Raw genomic sequence first — 21,295 nt, 5'->3', positions numbered from 1 at the left:
CAGCTCCTCCTCCTCAGCTCCTCTTCTTCAGCTCCTCTTCTTTAGCTCCTCTTCATCAGCTCCTCTTCCTCAGCTCCTCTTCCTCAGCTCCTCTTCCTCAGCTCCTCTCTATCAGCTCCTCTTCCTCAGCTCCTCTTCTTTAGCTCCTCTTCCTCAGCTCCTCTTCCTCAGCTCCTCTTCCTCAGCTCCTCTCAGATAAACAACCTGCTGCAGCTCAAACACAGAAGGTAAAGGACACGTGCATGTGTTTGATGACGCTAACACCGTGCTGCAGGGTGACGTGGGGTCATGCTGACGAGCATAACGAGCATAACGAGCATAACAAGCGTGACGATCTGCCTGACGACTGCGTTTCCTGTCTGGAGCTCTGCGTCATCCCCCCCGCTGTGCCGAGGCCAGGATCCCGCTGACATGAATGAGCAGGCTGTGCTTTCTAACACTGGGCTATTGTTGGAGGAAACCAGGCCTGAGGTGTGTGAGGAAGAGCTGCTGGAAGCGAGGAGGGCGGCGTTCAGCTTTTAGTGACGAGACAAAACTTAAACCATTTCCTTCAAATCAACTTTTTACTGGATTAAAGGAAACAAACACCAAAAACAGCAAATTAGACTTTTTATTTCTGCAGAATCAAAAAAGAGAAGCAGGATGTAAATATCTGAACAACGTATTTTGTATTTTACGTTTCTGAACAGTATCCTCTGGTCAAATGAAAACGTTGGTGATTAAACTGCAAACGAAGCTCAGATCAAACGTTTGACGACCGATTTCCTCGTCCTCTCAGGCTCACTTCCTCCTCTGACATCACTCTGACGTCACTCTGACATCACTCCACCGCTGACGGGGCCAGCCCCTTCTTGGCGCCCTGGTGGTAGTGACTCTCCAGCTTCCCTGTGAGAGAAAGGGGGAGAAAGGGAAGAGGGGAGGAGGGGGAGAAAAGAGGAAGGGATGAATCAAAACACCATCAAAGGGACAGAGTGACCTTTCTGAGAGCTCAAGGCCCGCTGATTAGAGGCGGCCTCAGAGAGACCGCAGCGAGGACGGGGAGAGATGGAGGGAGATGGGGGGAGAGACGGGGGGAGAGACCGCGGCGAGGACGGGGAGAGATGGGGGGAGGACGGGGGAGAGATGGGGGGAGAAGGGGGAGGATGAGGTAAAAGGCCAATGAGAGCTTTTATTCCCGACAAAGAGCGATTAGAGCACAGCGTCGTCAGAGGCTGAATAAGACGTCTGTTAATCCAGTTACAGCCAGACTGACGCAGGACGAGGTGGAAAATGTTCAGAGCTGAAAGTTTCAGTTTCCCTGAGGAGAGATCAGCATCACCTGGATAACTGCTTCAGGTGGAGTGGATCAGTTTCTAACTTTAGAGGAGGAAACCTGGAGGTCAATCAGCTCAATTAATCTCAAAGGTTCAGAGTGATGTGATGAAAAGCTCCTTTCCTCACTTGTTTCAGCTTAATCCTGAATATTTCATTTTATTTCACTGCGTTTGTTCTGCTGTATCCTGCAAAATAAGACACTGATAACTTGTTTTTGGCTTTTACACATTTCCCCTTGTTTAATTGTCCTGAACGTACTTTTTTTCCTAAGTTACACTTATTAAATTAGTGTATTTTAAAGGTCCCATATTCTGCAAAAATCACTTTATTAAGTCTTTTAGTGAAGTTTGTGGGTCTTTGTCTTTCCTCCCAGCCCACAAAAAGTGATATTTAATGACCAAACCTGTTCTTAGTAGAGCTTGTTAATGTAAAATCCTGACCTAAAACCAGCTGTTTGGATTTTGGGGATTTGCTGACGTCAGCGATTCCCTTTTTTGACCAATCAGGAGCAAGTCTGACCTGATTGGTCCACCAGAGCAGATACCCCCAAACCCCCTCCCCACTGCTGCTCCAGCAGCCATCACTGCTCTGTTTTTGGCTGTAAACAGCCACATAGCTCCATGCTCAAGCTTCCCATCTCAGAAGAAGACAGACTAAGTGTCTAGAGTTCATTTATCAGGAAATGTTCCAGCTACACTCAGTAAAACTGAGCATGTGTGTGCTAGTCACTTCACGGCCGACTGCTTTTCCAACTTTGGACAGTCCAACAGAGGGCTAGCCAATAGACTGGTCCTGAATCCAGGCGCATTACCAACCATCCTCCAACAAACCTGGGACCCTGGAAATGTGAGTATTTTAAATGCTGTGTGCTGTGGAGCAGATGGAAGAGCTTTTCCTCAGTGTCCCCCCTGTCTCTGTGTTAGCTTCAGGATGCTAACTTTAGCTGCAGTTAGCCTGTTGTTTTAGCCTGTAATGTTACGGTAAACGAGCTTCTCTGTTTTCTAAACATTGTGCACTCAGAGCTCGTGGCGCCGCTCTCAGTGACGTGGAAGAGCGGGGCGGTATCAGCGGTAGCTCATTTACATATGAAGGCCACGCCCACTAAATCAGAGCGTTCTGAACAGAGGGGCTATGAGAGCCTGGAAACAATGCTGCTGTGCTTGATTTATTGGCTTTTTGGACCAAAACATGTTACTACCATTTCATGAAGACATCAATGATCCAGATTAAACTGCAGGAAAGGAGCAGGAGATGGGAACTTTAAAGGAGGAAACGTGGAAGTGAATCATTTCTTTCTAACTGAGAGTGACGGTGAGAAAATGGACAATAAGTGAAATTTATCTAAAAGGTTCAGTGTGTTGAAATGAAAAGCTTTTTCCTTGGTTACACTGATTAAATTATTCTATTTTATATATACTTATTGTAAAAAAATCTTAGGGCACCTCTGTTTAGCTCTGTATATAAAAACTGACTGTATTTTTAATTGTTTTATGTAATGAGTATTTTTTTTGCCTTATTGTGATTTTATTTTATTTTAGCAGTGAAACACTTTGGATTGCCTTGTGTGGGAATTATGCTCAACAAATAAACTTCCTTTCCTTACAACATTCACTTTGCTGAATTTCCTCATCTTGAAACTTTAACACTGATAAAAACAGAGTCACATGATCTGGTTAGCTGAGTGTGGCTAACTCTAGCAGAGCTAGCACCACCAGCCTTTGGTCCTTGCTAAAGGTTTGGATCCACCCAGATCCTGACCCAGACACAGCCCACAAACAACTTTATGTTCATTAAAAGATCAAAATGATGCTAAACTGTCAGTTGTGCATGTTTACATCAGGGTAGTAGAAAACTAAAGCAGCGTCCTTTAAACAAGCTTGTAGCAGCTAGCTGTGCTTTAGCTAAGACACAACATACAACCAGCTTTTTATGCCTTTGATTATAGAAATATTAATTTATCTGTCTGATGATTCTGCTGCTCACCTGTACCCATCGCAAAGGTGACAAACTGTTTTTACAAGCATGAATAAATTCAGTGCCTTGATGAAATAATAAAATAAAACAGATAATAATAAAAAAATTATGTTGATATCATCAGCATAACAAGAACAGATAAGTACAACTAAAGAGAAACAGTGGGCTGAAAACAGATCCCTGAGGGACGCCATGATCCACCCAGCTGATCTGAAACCATCTGCACCAGTTTAACAGATTTATGAGATTTAAAACGCTCTCAGTGATAAGTACGACTAGCACCTCCTGACAGCGAGGAAGGAGGTCTGCTCCCCTCATGGAGCCACATGTTTATGTCAGAGCATGTTTCTGCGCCTGCCAAGAATCCAACACTCAACTATTCTTTCATTAAAGCGTCTGGATCCTGTCGCTGAGCCAGCAAACAGCACTTGCATGAACTTGCTGATTAGCAGACAGCCGTTTCAACAGTAGCCTCCATTGTTGTGAGAGTTTCCACAGTTATAATTTGCTGCTTGCTAACTCATGTGAACCTCTGCTGAGCGTGTTTACAGAGATGAAAACAGCTGAGAATCTCAAAGAGGGAGATTGTCAGGCTGCTATTTATAAAAGGCTTGTAGCTATGGAGTGTAAACAAAACCCCTGCAGCTCCTGATCCCAGCTGACCTCCTCGTCTGCCCGGACACTCTCCTCCCTCTGAGAAAAGCCTGAGCAGCATCGATCACACTTTAAAACTCTCCTTCCTACAGAAACGCTGCTCTCACTGCAAAACAACCTCTGCTGTTTGGATAACCAGTCTGACCCTCTCCTTAACTCCCAGGCAAATAACACCCGAGTCCCTGCGGCCTGTTTGGCGTCCCACTCGGCGTCCTGCTCGGTGTCCTGCTCGTCAAACCCCTGCATTAGCTGCTGTTCCCCTCAGCGGGGCAGGGAGGAATGATGGGGGTGTGACGGGCGGGGAAGGGGCTGGCGCTGGTGCTTTCTGTTCATGTTGTCACGTTACGGCTGAACTCTGCGGGGAGCAGCAGCAGAAACAAGGTGTTGAGGAGAAGTGCTGTTTGCTCAACGTTTCCTCGCGTGTCTGAATATCTGTCAGCGTGGGTCTGATCTGCCAGGAGCCCGAGCTGCTCGCGGTGGAAACACCTCTGGAATTCAGGGGAACGCCGCCAAAACCTCATCCAAGATCACAGCCAAGATAAATCCCTCATTACAGAAACACATCATCCTCTCATCATCCTTTCATCATCCTCTCATCATCCTTTCATCCTGATGGGCGACGTGCAGCGCGCAGCCAGAGTCAACACTGAGAGGAGAGGTGGACTCTGGGAGTTTACCTCAACGCTACGGAGTGGAGTATCTGTGAGATAAACCAGCGTCCATCAAATAAAAGAGTCTGAACAGATCAACTCCAGCACCGACACATCGACTCTGCTTCAGGGAGTTTATCTGCTGAATGCTAACACTGCTAGCTTCATGGAGCCTGAACGTTTGGTGAAGTGATGGATCAGATGAAACCCTCTGATGTTAGATCACCAGCTCTAACCTGAGCTCCTCTGAAGAGTTTCCACCTGGTTAGAAAGTTAATGTTGACGTAATAAACAGTAAAACCTTCAGAAGCAACAAACGCAGCGTTAGCATAAAGATTTACTTTCACCTGCCTGATGTACAGATGTTAACTTTGGCAGATAATTCAGATTTGGTCTGAGTCATTTGAAGAGGATACCTGTTATTTTAAGTCACATTTGACTTTTCTTTATCTTTAGAGTTTTAATCACAGAAAAACACAAAACACCGTGTTCTAGTTTAAGCTAACAGTGAACATCACGCTTTGCTATCCAGCCTTCAGAAAACACACAGGCCTTCATCGCACATCATCATCAGTTTTCACAGCTCATTTTTCTTCTGTAAATAATATTTTTATATTTTTCTCTAAATTCATTATTTCCTATTTTTATTACTATTCTATTTTTATTGTTGTTGTTGCATTTTTGCATTTTTGCACTTGGTCTGTTAGTCGCTGGGACAAGAAAATATCCCAATGGGGGATTAATAAAGAATACTTTATTTTATTTTGTTTTATTTTATTTTACTCTATTTTATTTTATTTTGTTTTATTTTGTTTTATTTTACTTTATTTTATTTTATTTTATTTTATTTCAGTCTATTCTATTCTATTTTATCCAGATTGGTATCAAGGTTGTTCCAAATGAGAAATGGGTCGTTGACAAACATTTATGGCCATAATTTCTGACACTGAAACAAACACTAAGTACCAGGACTACAGCCCACATTGCAGTGGTTGCTGGTTCAATTCCTCGCTGCGTTTCCCGCCCTGCTCTCCACTCTGCATTTCTTGTCTTTCTTCATCTGTCTCATCAATTTAAGGCAGAAAAAGCCTGAAAATAATTCGAGAAGAGAGAATAAGATGAGTTGACTCTGAGTGAAACAGGTGAAGGATCAGATCCGTCCACAGGTCGTCAGCGAAAGTTCGTCAGCGCTGACTCCAGCTCAAAGTTCATCTGTTTCCTCAGGTTCAGGATTCAGAAACTAAACCACACTCAGAGAGGAAACGTCCACACTGAAGGAGAAATCTGTCCAGGTTTGTAGTTTGATCTGTAGCTGCTCGTTGAGGTGCAGAGTCGTTCATTGACCTGTTCATCAAACTGTAAACATGAAGCTGAACACCAAGCTGTCTCTTTCCCTGTAGAAACATCACGCTGTGTGTATTTCTGACTTCCAGCTGATTCAAACTTTACTCTCCTCTCCCTCTCACAGTAACCTGGCTGTGGTAACCACAATAATCTTTTTATCTTTTGTTTCCAGCTCCTGAGGGATTACTGGGCTCTTTAGCTGCTAAATGCTGCGTTAAGTTCCCTCATTACTCCCAAACTGGGTCTGCCGGCCACGCAGAGCAGAGCTGGGCAGGGGGCTCTGAGGTGGCAACCAGGTGGATCTCAGGTGGATCTCAGGTGGTTATGGAGCCTTTTCACTGGGAACGGGCGCCTGCTGTGGCTGAGCTGACTGTTGGAGAGGTGAGAGCTCTGAAGAGACCAGCTGAAGCCAACGGATGCTGTCGCCATGTTGGAAATGCTGAGGACATTGCGAGGGATGGAGACGTGGAGCAGAGACTGGCTTTAACCTCCACCTATCGCCCTGACAGACGTTCAGACACGTCCCTACTCCACAGCACGGACACCTAAAGAGCTCCATGGACCAAAGCCAGGCTGTAGACCTGCTTTTCTTTGTGCTGCACAGACCGCTTTAATATGAACGTCATCATAAAGATGCATCGAGGCAACAGAAGCAACGTGTAGCTCTGTTCATTGGTCTAAACTCTAAAGTCAAACTATGCAGCAACAAAACGTCCGGCTGTTCCTCCACTGGAGTCTGACAGGATCACCATGGCAACAGAGCAACCAGTGTTTCAGAGCAAAGAGTGACCGTGCAAACTGGGGACTTCCAGCTGAACGTGTCAGTGATGGTCAGCGGAGAGTCCCCAGTTAACAGGGTCACACTTTACACTGAAACACCAGCAACGTCTGAGCTGTTAGAGATTTCTGTCTCCAGCCTCAGTGAACCTGGTTTGACTGTAAATAAATGATATTGATTAAAGACGTTATAACTTTCCTAAACCAAACTTTGTGTAGCTCATGAAAAAGTCAGTTTAAAGTTGAGGTCGTGACCAAATAGGACATTTAGCGCTCAGTGTGGAGGGTCGATTATCAGAGACAGTTTAAATTAGGATTAACAGAAACAGAGTTCATGTTCACAGTAAAACTACAGTTTGTCATCAAACTGTTTCACATTATAATTAGCAATCCTAAAATGCTAAATCATCATTATTATTCTTGCTCGTTGAACAGGACCCAGGTCTCAGACTGGGCGGTCTTTGTGCTGGTCTTTGGTTTGGGAGTTTTCTGGTTTACTGACACAGAGTATGTTTTGGTTTTGAAGGTCTGATCTGGATTTCTTCACTGAAAACCTCCGTCTCATGAAGATCTGTCTTATTACCACTCTAGATATTTCACACAGAGCTGAGAGTCGTTCCCGTTATTTAAGGTGAAGGTTTTTTAAGGTGGAACTTTTTGTCTATGGGGATATACTCTCTCTGTGTCTTGACAAACCGTTAAACTCTGCAGTATTCTGGTTGCTGAAATGTTTGCTAAGCCCTGAGTGTTTCACAGTTATGGGGATTCCCAGGCTTTTGCAGCCAGCCTATAGTGGACACTGGAGGAACTGCAGTCCCTTTGAATCAGACCAAACATGTAGAGAAAACATAAACGAGCTCTGAAATGAGTGGATTTGGACACTCAGGAGCTGGAGGAATCCATGGCCGACAGAAAAACGTCTGCTCCGTTATTTCACCGTTAATGATGAACTCTTCATCTGGATCAGAGTCTGCTCATCAGCACAGATCTGCTGCTGCTCTGACTGACCCCAGGCTGTCTCTGAAACGTCCCAGAAACATGCAGCAATAACACCGTGATGTGAAACCAGCCTCCAACAAACAGACGGTACGATAACGTGGACCTTGTTGTCACGGCTGTCACAGGAAGTGCCCGCGCTCCAACGAACCAGTCGGACTCATTATAATCCCCAGGAAGTCAATCCAGCACGGCTACATATTCCTGGGTGAAGGAGACTCCTGTTAACGGCTGTGGAGCTGCTGAGCTGTCGCATTTCAGAGGAGGTGCTGCCGAGCCCAGAGAGCTGCAGGGAGGAGGAGGAGGAGGAGGAGGAGGAGGAGGAGTGAAGGAGTGGGTGGAAAAAACAGAGAGACAGCAGAAATGAGACAGGAGGGATGAGGAGGGAGGAGGAGGGAGGAGGGGAGGCTGCAGATAGGACGGCAGCAGAGGTAGAGGAAGGCCGGCCCATCGATCGGCCCATCGATCGGCTCAGATAATTTCCCATTGATCGCTGCTCTGTTTGGAGACGGCTGGAGGAGGGTTATCGCCACACGCTGCAGCCGGGGAGGAGGCCGTAAACTGAGCACAGGGTGTCTGCACAGAGCTCTCCATCACCAGTAAAAACACACACACACACACCTCTAACATATCCACTGACACGCTGCATGCAGACTGTTCCCGTCACACAGAAAGAGAGACGCAGCTCCTCGCTGCTGGAGACGCTCTCACACCGTCCCTGAGCGTCCAGGCGCAGCAGAGCGAGCAGGATTTATTAGACTGAAACACAGTGACATCCTCCCTGACATCAATAACACACAGGCCCTCCACTTCCTGCAGTAATCATCAGGATAATTGTCTGGTTTGTGTTTCTGTGAGGAGCTGCCCACGCAGCTCAGGATGGAGAGGCTGATTCTGTCTCTTTATTACTCGCTGCTCCCAGCACACCTGGATAATAAAGCCAGGGCAGCTTTGCATACACACGTACAGCACATGTTGGTCCACGTTCACAAAGAGGAAATCACTCCCTGACTACGAGCAGCGGCGCTGTGATTGAATGTAACACCTCTGACTGAATCTGTTACACGAGCTCCCACCGGGCTGCTGCAGTAACCCACTCAGAGTCTGTCACCAGCTCGCCGCCTGGAGAGGAGGACACGCTGCAGCACTCAGAGTCTCAGAGGCAGGATTTAATGCTCTGCTTTCAAACTCCACGTTCAGGGAAAGGTTTTCAGTCAGACCGAGCATTGTTTCCTGTACCAGAGATTCACAGAAACGCTTCTGTAAAGAAATGTTTGCTGTTAGCGTGTTAGAGCAGTCTCTCTCCACACAGACGCTGATATCTATCCATCATCATCATCTGATATCTGTGAAAATAGGCCATTCTATTCAATCCACATCTACGGTACTCTGTGCTCAATATGGCCACACTTCATCACACATCATCAGCTGATAGAGGGGGCGGGGCCAACTGGGTCACACAGCACCAACACCAAATCACTGTTTGACTGAATATTTCATCCTTCATCCTAAAAATAAAAACAATGAGAGATTAAATCTGACAAAATGTAGTTTCTCCTGCCTGTCCTTGTTAGTTTTTGCCAGCGTTGCCACGGTTACTTTGAAAAAGTAATCTGATTACTAGTTACTGATTACTCCTTTAAAAAGTAACTTAGTTACTTTACTGACAACTTGATTTTAAAAGTAACTAGGTTAGATTACAAGTTACTTTTTGTTAGTTACTTTCAGCACTTTCTGCATGATATAGCAAAAATTGTACAATGTAGTTAAAATGAATGATAATATGAGTCAATATGTTTTTTTTTAACGTAACATGCAGACATTGGTAGCTGTAAAACATGGACTTTACAATTAAAACAAAAATATTCATTTTACACATTTTGAATTTCAAACTACAACTAACGTACTGTTTTTACAGTACCATTTTTGGTGCACTGCGCAATTTTTATTTAAATTATTTTCTTTTTAAATTCTCTTTATTTTGGTCTAGTTTGTTTTTATCAGTTTATTTTTCTTAAAGCTGTAGTCTATTGATCCTGTATTTGTAATACAACAAGCAAAAATAAATGTTGCTGCAGTGCGTGCTCACATAATCCTCAGTACCCTGCTCGGGGCACCCCAGTCTAAAAAGTCTGGGCACGCCCCTGCTTGGTGTATCATTGTAGCCTACGTTATGTTGCTCTGCTCCTCAGCAGGTGGATTTGTAATAAACAGAGGGTTCAGCTCATGGAATAGAGGGAGTTACAGTGAAAGACAGGACTCACCTTTCCCCAGGTAAAAATCAAACAACTTTTCCAGCGTTTATGTCTGCAGAGCGTGAATCTGTCTCTGATTGATTCCTAAATGTTTGAGTCAAATATCTGAAGCAAACTGCCAGCACAGAGTGAACAACGAACCATAATATTATCATCTTTAGCTGACACTAACTCAACGCAGACTACTCTTGGTGGTCCTGGTCCCAAAGGTTTAAGGATCCCTGAGCTAACGGCTAACAGGTCTGAGCAGTTTGTGAAGCAGAGCCAACGTAATGAAGAGGAAGCTAACAAAGCGGCTAGCAATAGCTTCAAAGTGAACATCTTGTGGTGTTAGCATTGCAAAGAAGAACACAGCTAACTCAAGCTAGCATCATGCTAAGGAAGTCGTTCAGTTCAACCAAACAAAAAGGGAGAAGAAACAAAGCAGCGAGCTTTGCAGACGTGTCAGGACGTCAGAGCGCTGGAGGAGGAGGAGGAGGAGGAGTTAACCCTCCATGTAACCAGAAATGATGAATTCTGCAAACACATGACGTGCAGGCTGGGCCATACAAGCTACAACAGTACTGGACCGTCACTGCTCTGTGTTTGATGATTGGACGACTGACGACGCAGCGTGGCGTGTTTGTTGACATGTTACAGCCGTGTTAGCGTCTGCTGTTTCCTTCTTTCCTAAATCTCACAGTACAACTGAGATAATCCCAGCAACGGGCGCTGATGTTCACTTTTCTTTTTAGATCTTCTTGTTGTGTTAGCGAACAGCTGTGGGACGCTAACAGACAGAGTTTGGGTCTCAGAGCAGCAGCAGCAGCAGCAGCAGCAGCAGCAGCAGCAGCAGCAGCAGCAGCAGCAGCAGCAGCAGCAGCAGCAGCAGCAGCAGCAGCTCGTTAATTAGCTTTCAGAGGAGTGGATCAGAAAGGTGAAACAGTGAAGTCCTCTCAGGATCAACAGATTATAATGTTTGTATTCTGGGACCTGGTCCATGAATAAAGCACAGAGCTGATGCTCTCCTTAGTTTCTGGACCTGGCTCTGATCACCTGTTATTAATCCAGTCAGATTATAATCTGCCAGCCTCGCTCTGCAGCTCATGCTAACACTGAAGCTCAGCTATAATAACCCAGCAGTCGGTGCAGCTCATTCTCCTCGGTAATCACACATGAACATTGTGTTTCCTGCGTTTCCTGAAGCCTGATCAGTGGATAGATTCAAAGGGTTGAAGTGAAAGGACTCAGTTTATGATAAACCCAGGAGATCTCTGACAAACGGCTTCATCCTGACTGCAGAGCAGCTTTTCTCCTCTATCACTCCTTCCTTATCTCCCTCAGCTTAGTTCACCTCCAGCTGAAGTCACTCTGCATGTGAAACCCAGCTGACAGCCTCCAGCTCTGCAGGAAAGTGCTTGTGTACAAAACCCTCAGCAGCCGAGGAGAGCAGCCGAGGAGAGCAGTGAGAGCGGAGGGGAGAAAGTGCCAGGATTCCCATCTCGCCGTTAGTCACACCTAATTTACATTCCCTTCCTGCGCTGCGAGCTGGTGAATTTACAAGTGGATAGAGAAGGTGCTGTCTGAGGCGAGTGTTGGCATGCTGTTAGCAGGGGTGAGGGAGAGGCATGAACCGTGCTCCCCGCTGCAGAGGAAACAGCCTCTCCTCAGCTCTGGGTCCAAGACGCCGCCTGGAGCTGTTTGCACAGACGCTGAGGGGCTGGACTGGCTGACTGATTCCCCCAACCAACGCCGCGCTGCTGAACCGGTTTAGTCACGCACATGACAGTTCATCACAGCTCGCTGGAGAAACCAGTGTCTGACAGGAGGGAGACAGAAGAGCTGAGCTGTGGGCGGCTGTGGACTGACGAAGACTGACGAGGACTGACGAAGACTGACGAGGACTGACGAAGACTGACGAGGACTGACGAAGACTGACGAGGACTGACGAAGACTGACGAGGACTGACAGGGACTGACGGGGACTGACGAGGACTGACGAAGACTGACGAGGACTGACGAAGACTGACGAGGACTGACGAAGACTGACGAGGACTGACGAGGACTGACGAAGACTGACGAGGACTGACGAAGACTGACGAGGACTGACGAGGACTGACGAAGACTGACGAGGACTGACGAAGACTGACGAGGACTGACGAAGACTGACGAGGACTGACGAAGACTGACGAGGACTGACGGGGACTGACGAGGACTGACGAAGACTGACGAGGACTGACGAGGACTGACGAAGACTGACGAGGACTGACGGGGACTGACGAGGACTGACGAAGACTGACGAGGACTGACGAGGACTGACGAAGACTGACGAGGACTGACGAAGACTGACGAGGACTGACGAAGACTGACGAGGACTGACGAAGACTGACGAGGACTGACGAGGACTGACGAAGACTGACGAGGACTGACGGGGACTGACGAGGACTGACGAAGACTGACGAGGACTGACGAAGACTGACGAGGACTGACGGGGACTGACGAGGACTGACGAAGACTGACGAGGACTGACGAAGACTGACGAGGACTGACGAAGACTGACGAGGACTGACGAAGACTGACGAGGACTGACGAAGACTGACGAGGACTGACGGGGACTGACGGGGACTGACGAGGACTGACGAAGACTGACGAAGACTGACGAGGACTGACGGGGACTGACGGGGACTGACGAGGACTGACGAAGACTGACGAGGACTGACGAAGACTGACGAGGACTGACGAAGACTGACGAAGACTGACGAAGACTGACGAGGACTGACGGGGACTGACGGGGACTGACGAGGACTGACGAAGACTGACGAGGACTGACGAAGACTGACGAGGACTGACGAAGACTGACGAGGACTGACGAAGACTGACGAGGACTGACGGGGACTGACGAGGACTGACGAAGACTGACGAGGACTGACGAAGACTGACGAGGACTGACGAAGACTGACGAGGACTGACGAGGACTGACGAAGACTGACGAGGACTGACGAAGACTGACGAGGACTGACGGGGACTGACGAGGACTGACGGGGACTGACGAGGACTGACGAGGACTGACGAAGACTGACGAGGACTGACGGGGACTGACGAGGACTGACGAAGACTGACGAGGACTGACGAAGACTGGTTCATAGCAGAGCTCAGATTCAACCTTTCATCACTTTATCAAAGAGGATCTTTGCTTTTCAGGCTCAGTCTGGCTTCATCAGATTTAACATGTTTTAAGGATAGGAAGAATTAAATATTTACATTAACTGAAGAGTTATTTTTTCAGTGAAATTCATCTGAAACTCATCAACGTAACGAACCAGAAGGTTTCCTGTTGTTAAAAATGTCAAACCAACTCGTCACCTGACTTTCTCCAGGATTAACTAGCTGTGCTGGATACTTGGTCCTGATTGGTCAAAACCAAAGGCTGATGGCACACAAACAGAGTGTGGTGTCTTTCCCTCTGCCTGTTGACTCTGTGGCAAAGTGTCAGAGTCTTGGTCTGGTCTCAGGGGTCAGTAAACACAGACAGTCAGTGGGAACAGACAGACGAGGAGCCTGAGGAGCTAACGAGCTTCAATCATCCTGTCCTGAGCTGATCTCTGAAAACACATCTAGGAACTGCCAATAACCACAACACTGGAAGCGACGGGACTTTTTCTTAGCTGAACAAAAACAAACAACAAAAAAAACAACAACCCAGGCAAACTCGCACTCATATTTCTGGATCATGGGTGTGTTTCTATCTTCAGTCAGGTCATGAGTAAGATTGGATGAACTTATGGATTTCTGACTTTCAAAGTAAACTGTCAGCTGTAAGAAAGATGTAAAATCAAACTTTCTATTTATTTATTTTTGTTTCCCGAGAGGTTTTGATCTCTCACTTGTGGATCCACTGGTCCGTATAAAACCTGGACCCAGTCTCAGCGCAGTGACACGTTCGTCTCTCAGGAGAAGTTATGGACACTTGTTCCCCCCGTGCTGGGAAAACTGGTTTAACTTTAAATCATCTAATAAAGAGGAGCAGAGACGTTGGTGAGGCGGGCTCTTAGCATCATGCTAACAGCTACAGTAAGCTTCCTGTCAGTCCAGTCCACCATGATCCTGATTGAGCCAAATTAAGCAGAACCAGTAATCTTAAAGTCGTCTTTGGCCTGAAGTCAAAGTTTATCCAAACACAAACTGAACGACTGGATAAACATGATGCAACACAAATATTAACCTGAACCTGAACCACAGACCAGGCAGAGCTGGATCCTGGACCAGACACCCAATCAGAAAACACACACCTCAGTCTGTGTGTGTGTGTGTGTGTGTGTCACAGTATGAAGAGTGTATTGATGACATGTTTGAGGCTTTTCTCTGAGTAAAAATAAAAACGTCAGCGAACATTAACCCTTCTGCTGACCGTGGGATGAGCTGTTTTGGTTTTTGCTCACGCTGATGATGAATTTACAGCCGGGACACAAACCTGATCATTACTCTGGGCTCAGACCTGGGGGCGTGGCTTCAGGCTGAAATCACTCAATGAAAACACGTTCCTCCACAAATATTCAGGATAACTCCCAGAAAGACGCTTCATTTCCCTGGAAGCTCAGCTGGCGTGTGAACAGTCTGTCAGCCGAGGTGTGCTGGACAGGACTGAACATTTGGAGTCGCTGACTGTCAGCAGCCAATCATCACTGCTGGCAGGTTCCCAGGCCGAGCGTTTCCTTCAGCTCCTCGTCCTCCTGGAGACGTGAATCAATGTTTCAGAAAGAGCTCGGAGCCAAGTTCACCACGTTTGAGGAATCCATGTTCAGCGTACTTCTTCTTCTTCTGGCTCATCATCGTGGTTCACGGGTGTTTCTTCCTCCAGCCAAAACTCAAAACTCAAAACTCAAAACTCAAAACTCCAAACTCCAAACTCCAGCAGTGAACATTTGTGAGTCTGCAGCTCTGAGGCTGCTGGAGGAAAACGAACAGAGCACCTAAAGGTTTTTAGAAAGAGCAAACTGATCTGTGTGTTTGGACAGACTGTTGGAGCCAAAACATGAAATTTCCTCAGATACTCAGAAAAACACCTCATTACTGTTGAGTTCAGCTCCTTCAGAGGAGGAAACAGGATAACGACTGATGGTGGATCAGAGGAAATCTTTCAGCAGCTAATTCAATATAGGATTTGGGGTCTGTCATAACTTTTCAGCTCAATCCAGTTATTTTAGGATGTGACAGCCCTGAACATATCACAACAATTAATACTACGTAATAATTAACAGAAACTCAGCTAATCTTCATCATCAACAACATATCTCTGTTAGTCTTTAGCCTGTGTTTTAGCCTTTAGCTCACATTTCAGTCTTTAGCCTCTGTTCATGCCTTTAGCTTGTGTTTCACTCTTTAGCTTGTGTTTTAGCCTTTAGCCTTTAGCTTACATTTTAGTTTTTAGCCTTTGTTTTAGCCTTTAGCTTGTGCTTTAACCTTTAGCTTGTGCTTCAGCCTTTAGTCATGTTTTACCCCTTAGCTTGTGATTTGGCCTTAAGCTTACGCCTTTGCCTTTAGCCTGTGTTTAAGCCTTTAGCTCTGGTTTTAGCCTTTAGCTCTGGTTTTAGCCTTTAGCTCTGGTTTTAGCCTTTAGCTCTGGTTTTAGCCTTTAGCCTGTGTTTAAGCCTTTAGCTTGTGTTTGAGCCTTTGGTTTATGTTTTAGCCTCTGGCCTGTGTTTCAGCCTTTAGCTCTGGTTTTAGCCTTTAGCTTTGGTTTTAGCGTTTAGCCTGTGTTTTAGCCTTAAGCTAGTGTTTTAGTCTTTAGCTCATGTCTTAGCCTCTAGCTTGTCTTTTAGCGTTTAGCCTGTGTTTTAGCATTTGGCCTGTGTTTTAGCCTTTAGCTGGTGTTCTGTCACTCTCCTGTTTAGCTTTCTTTTGCTCTGTCCTGTTTCTTTTATCAGTCCAGCTCCATTTTTTCACCATCACCACAAAATAAATCGTAGAAATCTTTTCCAGGAGAGAAAAACCCTGAGGTGATCCAGGAATCGTGAAGGAAACTTCAGAGTAAAATCATCACAACGAACATGAGGAAATTCGTTTCCCAGAGCTTTGACCTTCACTCAGTCCTTGAATTAATGAATTTTACTTCATTGTTTTACATCACCACTTCCTGTTAAACCCTGACGAAGGAGCAGCCAAAGATCTTTCTGGTCGCCACGTGTCGCCCGGTCACAGCAGCTCTGGACCCGGCCTCCTGATCCTGTTGGTCAAACGGTCTGAGCTCTGTTTCTCTGAGCACATTTCTGTGGAAACGTGTCGTGACTGAAGGAGAGGCCGTCTCAGAGGGCGGGACTTCCCCTGGCGCTCTCTGACAGCGCGCCGCTTCCCCCTGAGGCCGGGACGGACTCTGGATACAGTTTTACAGCTGATCACTCACTCGTCCCTGATGCTCCAGCGTGGAGCTGATGGAGGAGACTCTGTCACAGAGAAAGCTAAACAGGCGTATTAAAGCATGATGGGAAATGCTCCATAAACTGCAGCAGGTTTGGTTTTATTGTCAGCAGCTCTCTGCAGAGTGAGGCGGAGACAGTCTGGCACGTTGGGAGCGTTTTAACTCGACTTTTGATCAGGTCATGATTCCTCGCGGAGCGAAACACTTGTTTTTATTAAACGGTCCTTTCAAGTGGATCTGGAGTCAGAGCCATCGGGGTTTGATTTGAGTCCTGATCCAAGAGGAGACTCAGAGCAGTCAGCTGGAGACCACATGAGAGCCGCAGATGAATGAAGGCTCCTCTCGGCACCGTGTCACTTCCTGTTTGATGTGTAACAACACATTAAGCCTTTTCCACGGCGTCGCTGCATTCATGTTTTCTCTGAGTTTCTCTTTCAGATCCCACAGAAGAAAAACGCTGAGACTCCTGATCACTGACGCGCCTTCAGATTATTCCCATGATGCACTGCTCTGGCTTTAACCTGCACTGTAAGGTGTTTTAGATTCAGACGTGTCCTGGATCTGATGTTCAGAGGTCTCTGTCAGTCAGAAAACCTCAGGACGACAGGTTTCTATGGAAGCCTATTGCATTAATTTGAAAAAAAAACAACTCAGGTTTTTCAGAGTAATTGTTTCTTCGGTTTGTTTGTGGTAGTTAATTTTGTTTTTCTGATTAATATTTTTTATTTGGTTTGTTTTTGTTATAATTATTTCTGTTTTTATGAGTATTTTTTTGTGGTAATTAATTTTGTTTTTCTGATTTTTTTTTTTTATTGTTTTTTTTTGTTATAATTATTATATTGGTTTGTTTTTTGTTATAATTATTTATGTTTTCCTGTTTCCAGATTTCTTTTTTCCTGTTTTTTGGAGTAATTTTTTCCTGAAGTATCGAGATACTTCGAAATCCCTTTCTACCGGTCCGTACCGGGTCAATAAAGCTAAGGTATTAGCCACACACAGGGTATGATACCCTTGTTATGTTTTCGACTTTATCCTTATATTTTATATAAGCCTATTGTTCAGTGTAATACTTAAGGAATAGTATAGTAATATTACTCAGAAAAACAGGAAAAAAGTAATCTGAAAACAGAAAAAAAAAATACTCATAAAAACAGAAATAATTATAACAAAAACCAAACCAATAAAAAATTATTAATCAGAAAAACAAAATTAATTACCACAAAAAATTACTAATAAAACCAGAAATAATTTTAACCAAAAACAAACCAATAAAAAATATTAATCAAAAAAACAAAATTAATTACCTAAAAAAAAATTACTCATAAAAAATTGAAATTATAACAAAAAATAAACCAATATAATAAATATAACAAAAAACAAACCAATAAAAAATATTAATCAAAAAAACAAAATTAATTACCTAAAAAAAATTACTCATAAAAAATTGAAATTATAACAAAAAATTAACCAATATAATAAATATAACAAAAAACAAACGAATAAAAAATATTAATCAGAAAAACAAAATTAATTACCTTAAAAAAAATTACTCATAAAAAATTGAAATAATTATAACAAAAAACACATCAATATAATTATTAGAACAAAAAACAAACAAATAAAAAATATTAATCAGAAAAACAAAATTAATTATCACAAAAAACAAACCGAAGAATAAATTACCCCTGAGTTATTTTTTTTTCTTCAAGTGAATGCAATAGGCTTCCGTTTATTTCTTCAGTATTTATGAGTTAATGACTGGTTACAGTGGATGTTGGCGCCCCCTGTTTGCTCTGCTAATGCTCCACAAAGTGACGGAGTTTATCCAAGGACACACCTTCAGCCAGAAGAGGCCAGGCTCATAATGAACCCAGATTCGTCTCCAACCGGCTGGAGATAAGAGCACTCTATTTTGCATTTCCATTTCCCATTTGGCTGATATCACTGCGCTCCATCATGCATTATCCATGAAGGCTCAAAGTTCATTAGAGCATACAGAATAATTCACAAGTCATATTGGACTCCCCAAAAGTGGGCTTTAACAAACTCCAACATGACAGCAAATCTGACTGCTTGTCAGAGACGTGTGAGTTTTAAAGAGTGGATCCGTCCCAGAGGAGGACTGTGTCTGTAAACGTCTCTGAAGCTCCATCTCAAATTAAACTCAGAGGGACTGACTCAGAAACATGGAGACGTCCTGACACATGCTTCATGTTGGACTAAAGACTGTTTCTGGAGTTTAAACCAAGAAACACACACGAGTGATTCGATCCAGCTCATGTGAAAACTCAAACTCAACAAATTTGTCTGAAACTGAAAACTGTCAGCGCCATCAAACGATGATTCAGGTCCATCAGCAGCTCCACAGACTGAGCTGTTCCCTGACTGTCAGGTCAAAAACACTCTGTTTTTTAAAATGTTGGAGAGCGTCTGACAGCATCGAGTCGTCCTGGCCTCAAAAATCAACTAGACGTGATTCTGCTCATGAACTGTAGAGGCAGCAGAGAGCGCAGAGGGGAAACTGTTGAACATCTGTAAGACGAGTAAACGCCGCTCCACAGCCACAAACCACAGTAAATAAAAACTATCAAACATGGTTTCTGTTTTCTTTATGGTGAAGTGAGAGGAACACACCCGTCACTGCATCAACAGACTCGACTCAGACAGCTCAAACGCCCCCTGCTGGTGCCTGTCTTCAGGGATGGGTCATCACTTTTAACAGCTTCAATGTTTTTATCTCATAAACATTTTCTGACTTTATGTTTTCATTGGTTTAACCAGCACCTGAGTGTAATGTCAAATTTCCACCAGACAGTGGCGATAGCGTGTTAAAGAGATGATTACAACCTCCAGTCTGAAATATGGAGCTGAAATGTTCAAAACAGCAGTTCTTCAAGACTCCACTAGGGGCTGTCAGTAAAAACACCAGAAACTACAAACATATCACTTAAAAAAGCCGATCTTTAGAGCAGACATTAACGCGTTCACTGGCGCCGCCCTGTTGGCTAAGGCTGCCTTTTGCAGCAGCTTTCTCTTCTTTGTCCGTTTCTTGTAATTTTTTTGTCTCTTTTTCGTCATCTTTGTATTTGGAGTGGATCATTACTTTGTGTGGCTCATTTGTCGGTCACTGACACCAAACTTTTTGTGTCTTCAGTGATATTTTTACTACTTTTTCTCCTGTGTTTGTCTGGAGATCCTACATGTAACCATGGCTGCATTGTTTACATGTGAACTCAGCTGTTAGCAGCCTGTAGCATGTTGATGCTAACTGGTGCTAGGCCAGATGTTTCCCCACAAGGTGAGGAGAAGGAGGTGAGGACGACGTGCTGGTTCTCAGGTGTGAGCTAAGAAGTGACGACATGGACCTGTCCTTCCATCCATCGTTATTGGGAACGTAAGATCTATCTCCAATAAGATGGACGAGCTAGCTGTGCTAACCCAGCAACAGAGGGAATACCAGAGGGCAGAGTAGCATCATGCTATTCACAGACATGGCTAACAGAGCTAACAGCAGACAAGAGCTTCACCTGCTGTTTTCATACTTGTTTTCAAAGTTGTTAAACTGAAGTTTTGCCCGTATGAAGGCGGGGCCAGCGTGACTGACAGGTGGGATCCCTGTAGCTGTCTGCAGAGACTGAAGGACCGCCTCTTTACCTTTTATCTAAACAAAGAATTCTGTTTAAGAAAAGAGAGACAGCTTCCATAACAGTCAGTCAATGATTTAAATAAAAAAGGAAAATGCTAACTTCATGAAAAGAAAAAGAAATGAAGCTACAGTTCCCTCAGGTGAAGAGCTGTGAGGTTCAGAAACGTAAACGTTTGCAGAGACTGAGCATCACTGTAGAAAGTTACCCTGAATAAACTGCTCTGTGTCTAAACCTGGAGAAATCTTTCCTACAGCGTCCAACTGTTCTGTTTTTGAGAAAGTGATTTATCACTTTTGGAGGAAACTGGACTCATCAGTTTGTCCTGGAAGAGGAGGCGTCAGATCAGGAAACACTCAGTGAGTCTTTCTGCCCAGCAGTTACAAACTGTGTACTCGTGCTGGAGTAAAAAGCAGCGTCTCCATCCAGAGCACAAAGACCAAACAGGCTGAATATGATGATGATTGTTGACAGCTTATCACTCAGAGAGGAACTGTCAGCCTCCTCTTCCTCAGTCATCTCCTCAGATAGTTAAAACCAACCATTGTCAGATCTGTTGTTGGCTTTAAACTCTGGTGATGAGGAAATCTGGTTTCTGCATCCTCCTCCAGGGAGCAGAGTGAAATGAGGGCAGTCATCCAGGAGATGTTTTCTGCCTCTGACATTAGACTCTGTCACGTCTTCCTGTTAGAGTCATATGTTGTTAACAGATCTGAACAACAGGCTGATCCAGCGCTCAGAGACCTCAGAGATCTCAGAGACCTCAGAAAGCTCAGAGACCTCAGAAAGCTCAGAGGTCTCAGTGACTGCGTCCTGTTTGAGCAGCTGTCAGACTCAGTGAAACAGAGTTTTCATAGAGCAGAGTTATAAAACGAGCTGCTAATTACACCATCAGAGCTCTGATGAGCTAACGAGGCTGGCTGAGTGGAAACACTTTGTTCAGAAACTGATTTATCGTCTCGACTGTTTGGAGGATGTTTGGAGGATGTTTGGAATAACTTGGAAAAACTTTTTTCTCTCGGCTGTGTTTGATCTGGAGCTGGGAAAACACATGTTGAACAACTGAGAAACTGTGAGAATGACTTTGTTCCTGATCAGCTGACTGCCAAATGCTCAATTCTGATTGGTCGAAACCAAAAACAAACTAATTCTGAAAAGCAAGAGTGACTACCAGGCCAGTTTCATGATTCATTAATAACTCTCCAATGAGTCAGCTCGGTTACAAAGTTCATGATTTCCTCTCTTCCTGTTGACGATGTGGCAGAAACATCATTTTCTGGTGGCATCAGTAAAA

At 44.7% G+C, this 21,295-nt stretch overlaps 1 protein-coding gene across 1 annotated transcript in view; it reads right to left on the bottom strand.

Moving 5' to 3' along the window:
* Nucleotides 1–587: 587 nt before the first annotated feature.
* Nucleotides 588–21,295, bottom strand: part of trip4 (thyroid hormone receptor interactor 4) — a 98,948-nt gene continuing 78,240 nt past the window's right edge. Inside the window, exon 13 of the mRNA XM_074666584.1 lies at nt 588–885. Coding sequence (XP_074522685.1) covers nt 821–885 — 65 coding nt within the window. The 3' untranslated portion in view covers nt 588–820. The remainder of the gene's footprint in view (nt 886–21,295) is intronic.

The sequence above is a fragment of the Halichoeres trimaculatus genome, unplaced genomic scaffold (genome assembly GCF_033239565.1).
Source record: "Halichoeres trimaculatus isolate MK-OKI-2021-1 unplaced genomic scaffold, fHalTri1.1 fHalTri1_scaffold_3, whole genome shotgun sequence".
Classification (NCBI taxonomy): domain Eukaryota; kingdom Metazoa; phylum Chordata; class Actinopteri; order Labriformes; family Labridae; genus Halichoeres; species Halichoeres trimaculatus.
Note: the sequence above shows the minus strand (reverse complement) of the source record. Positions and strands in the feature narration are given on the sequence as shown.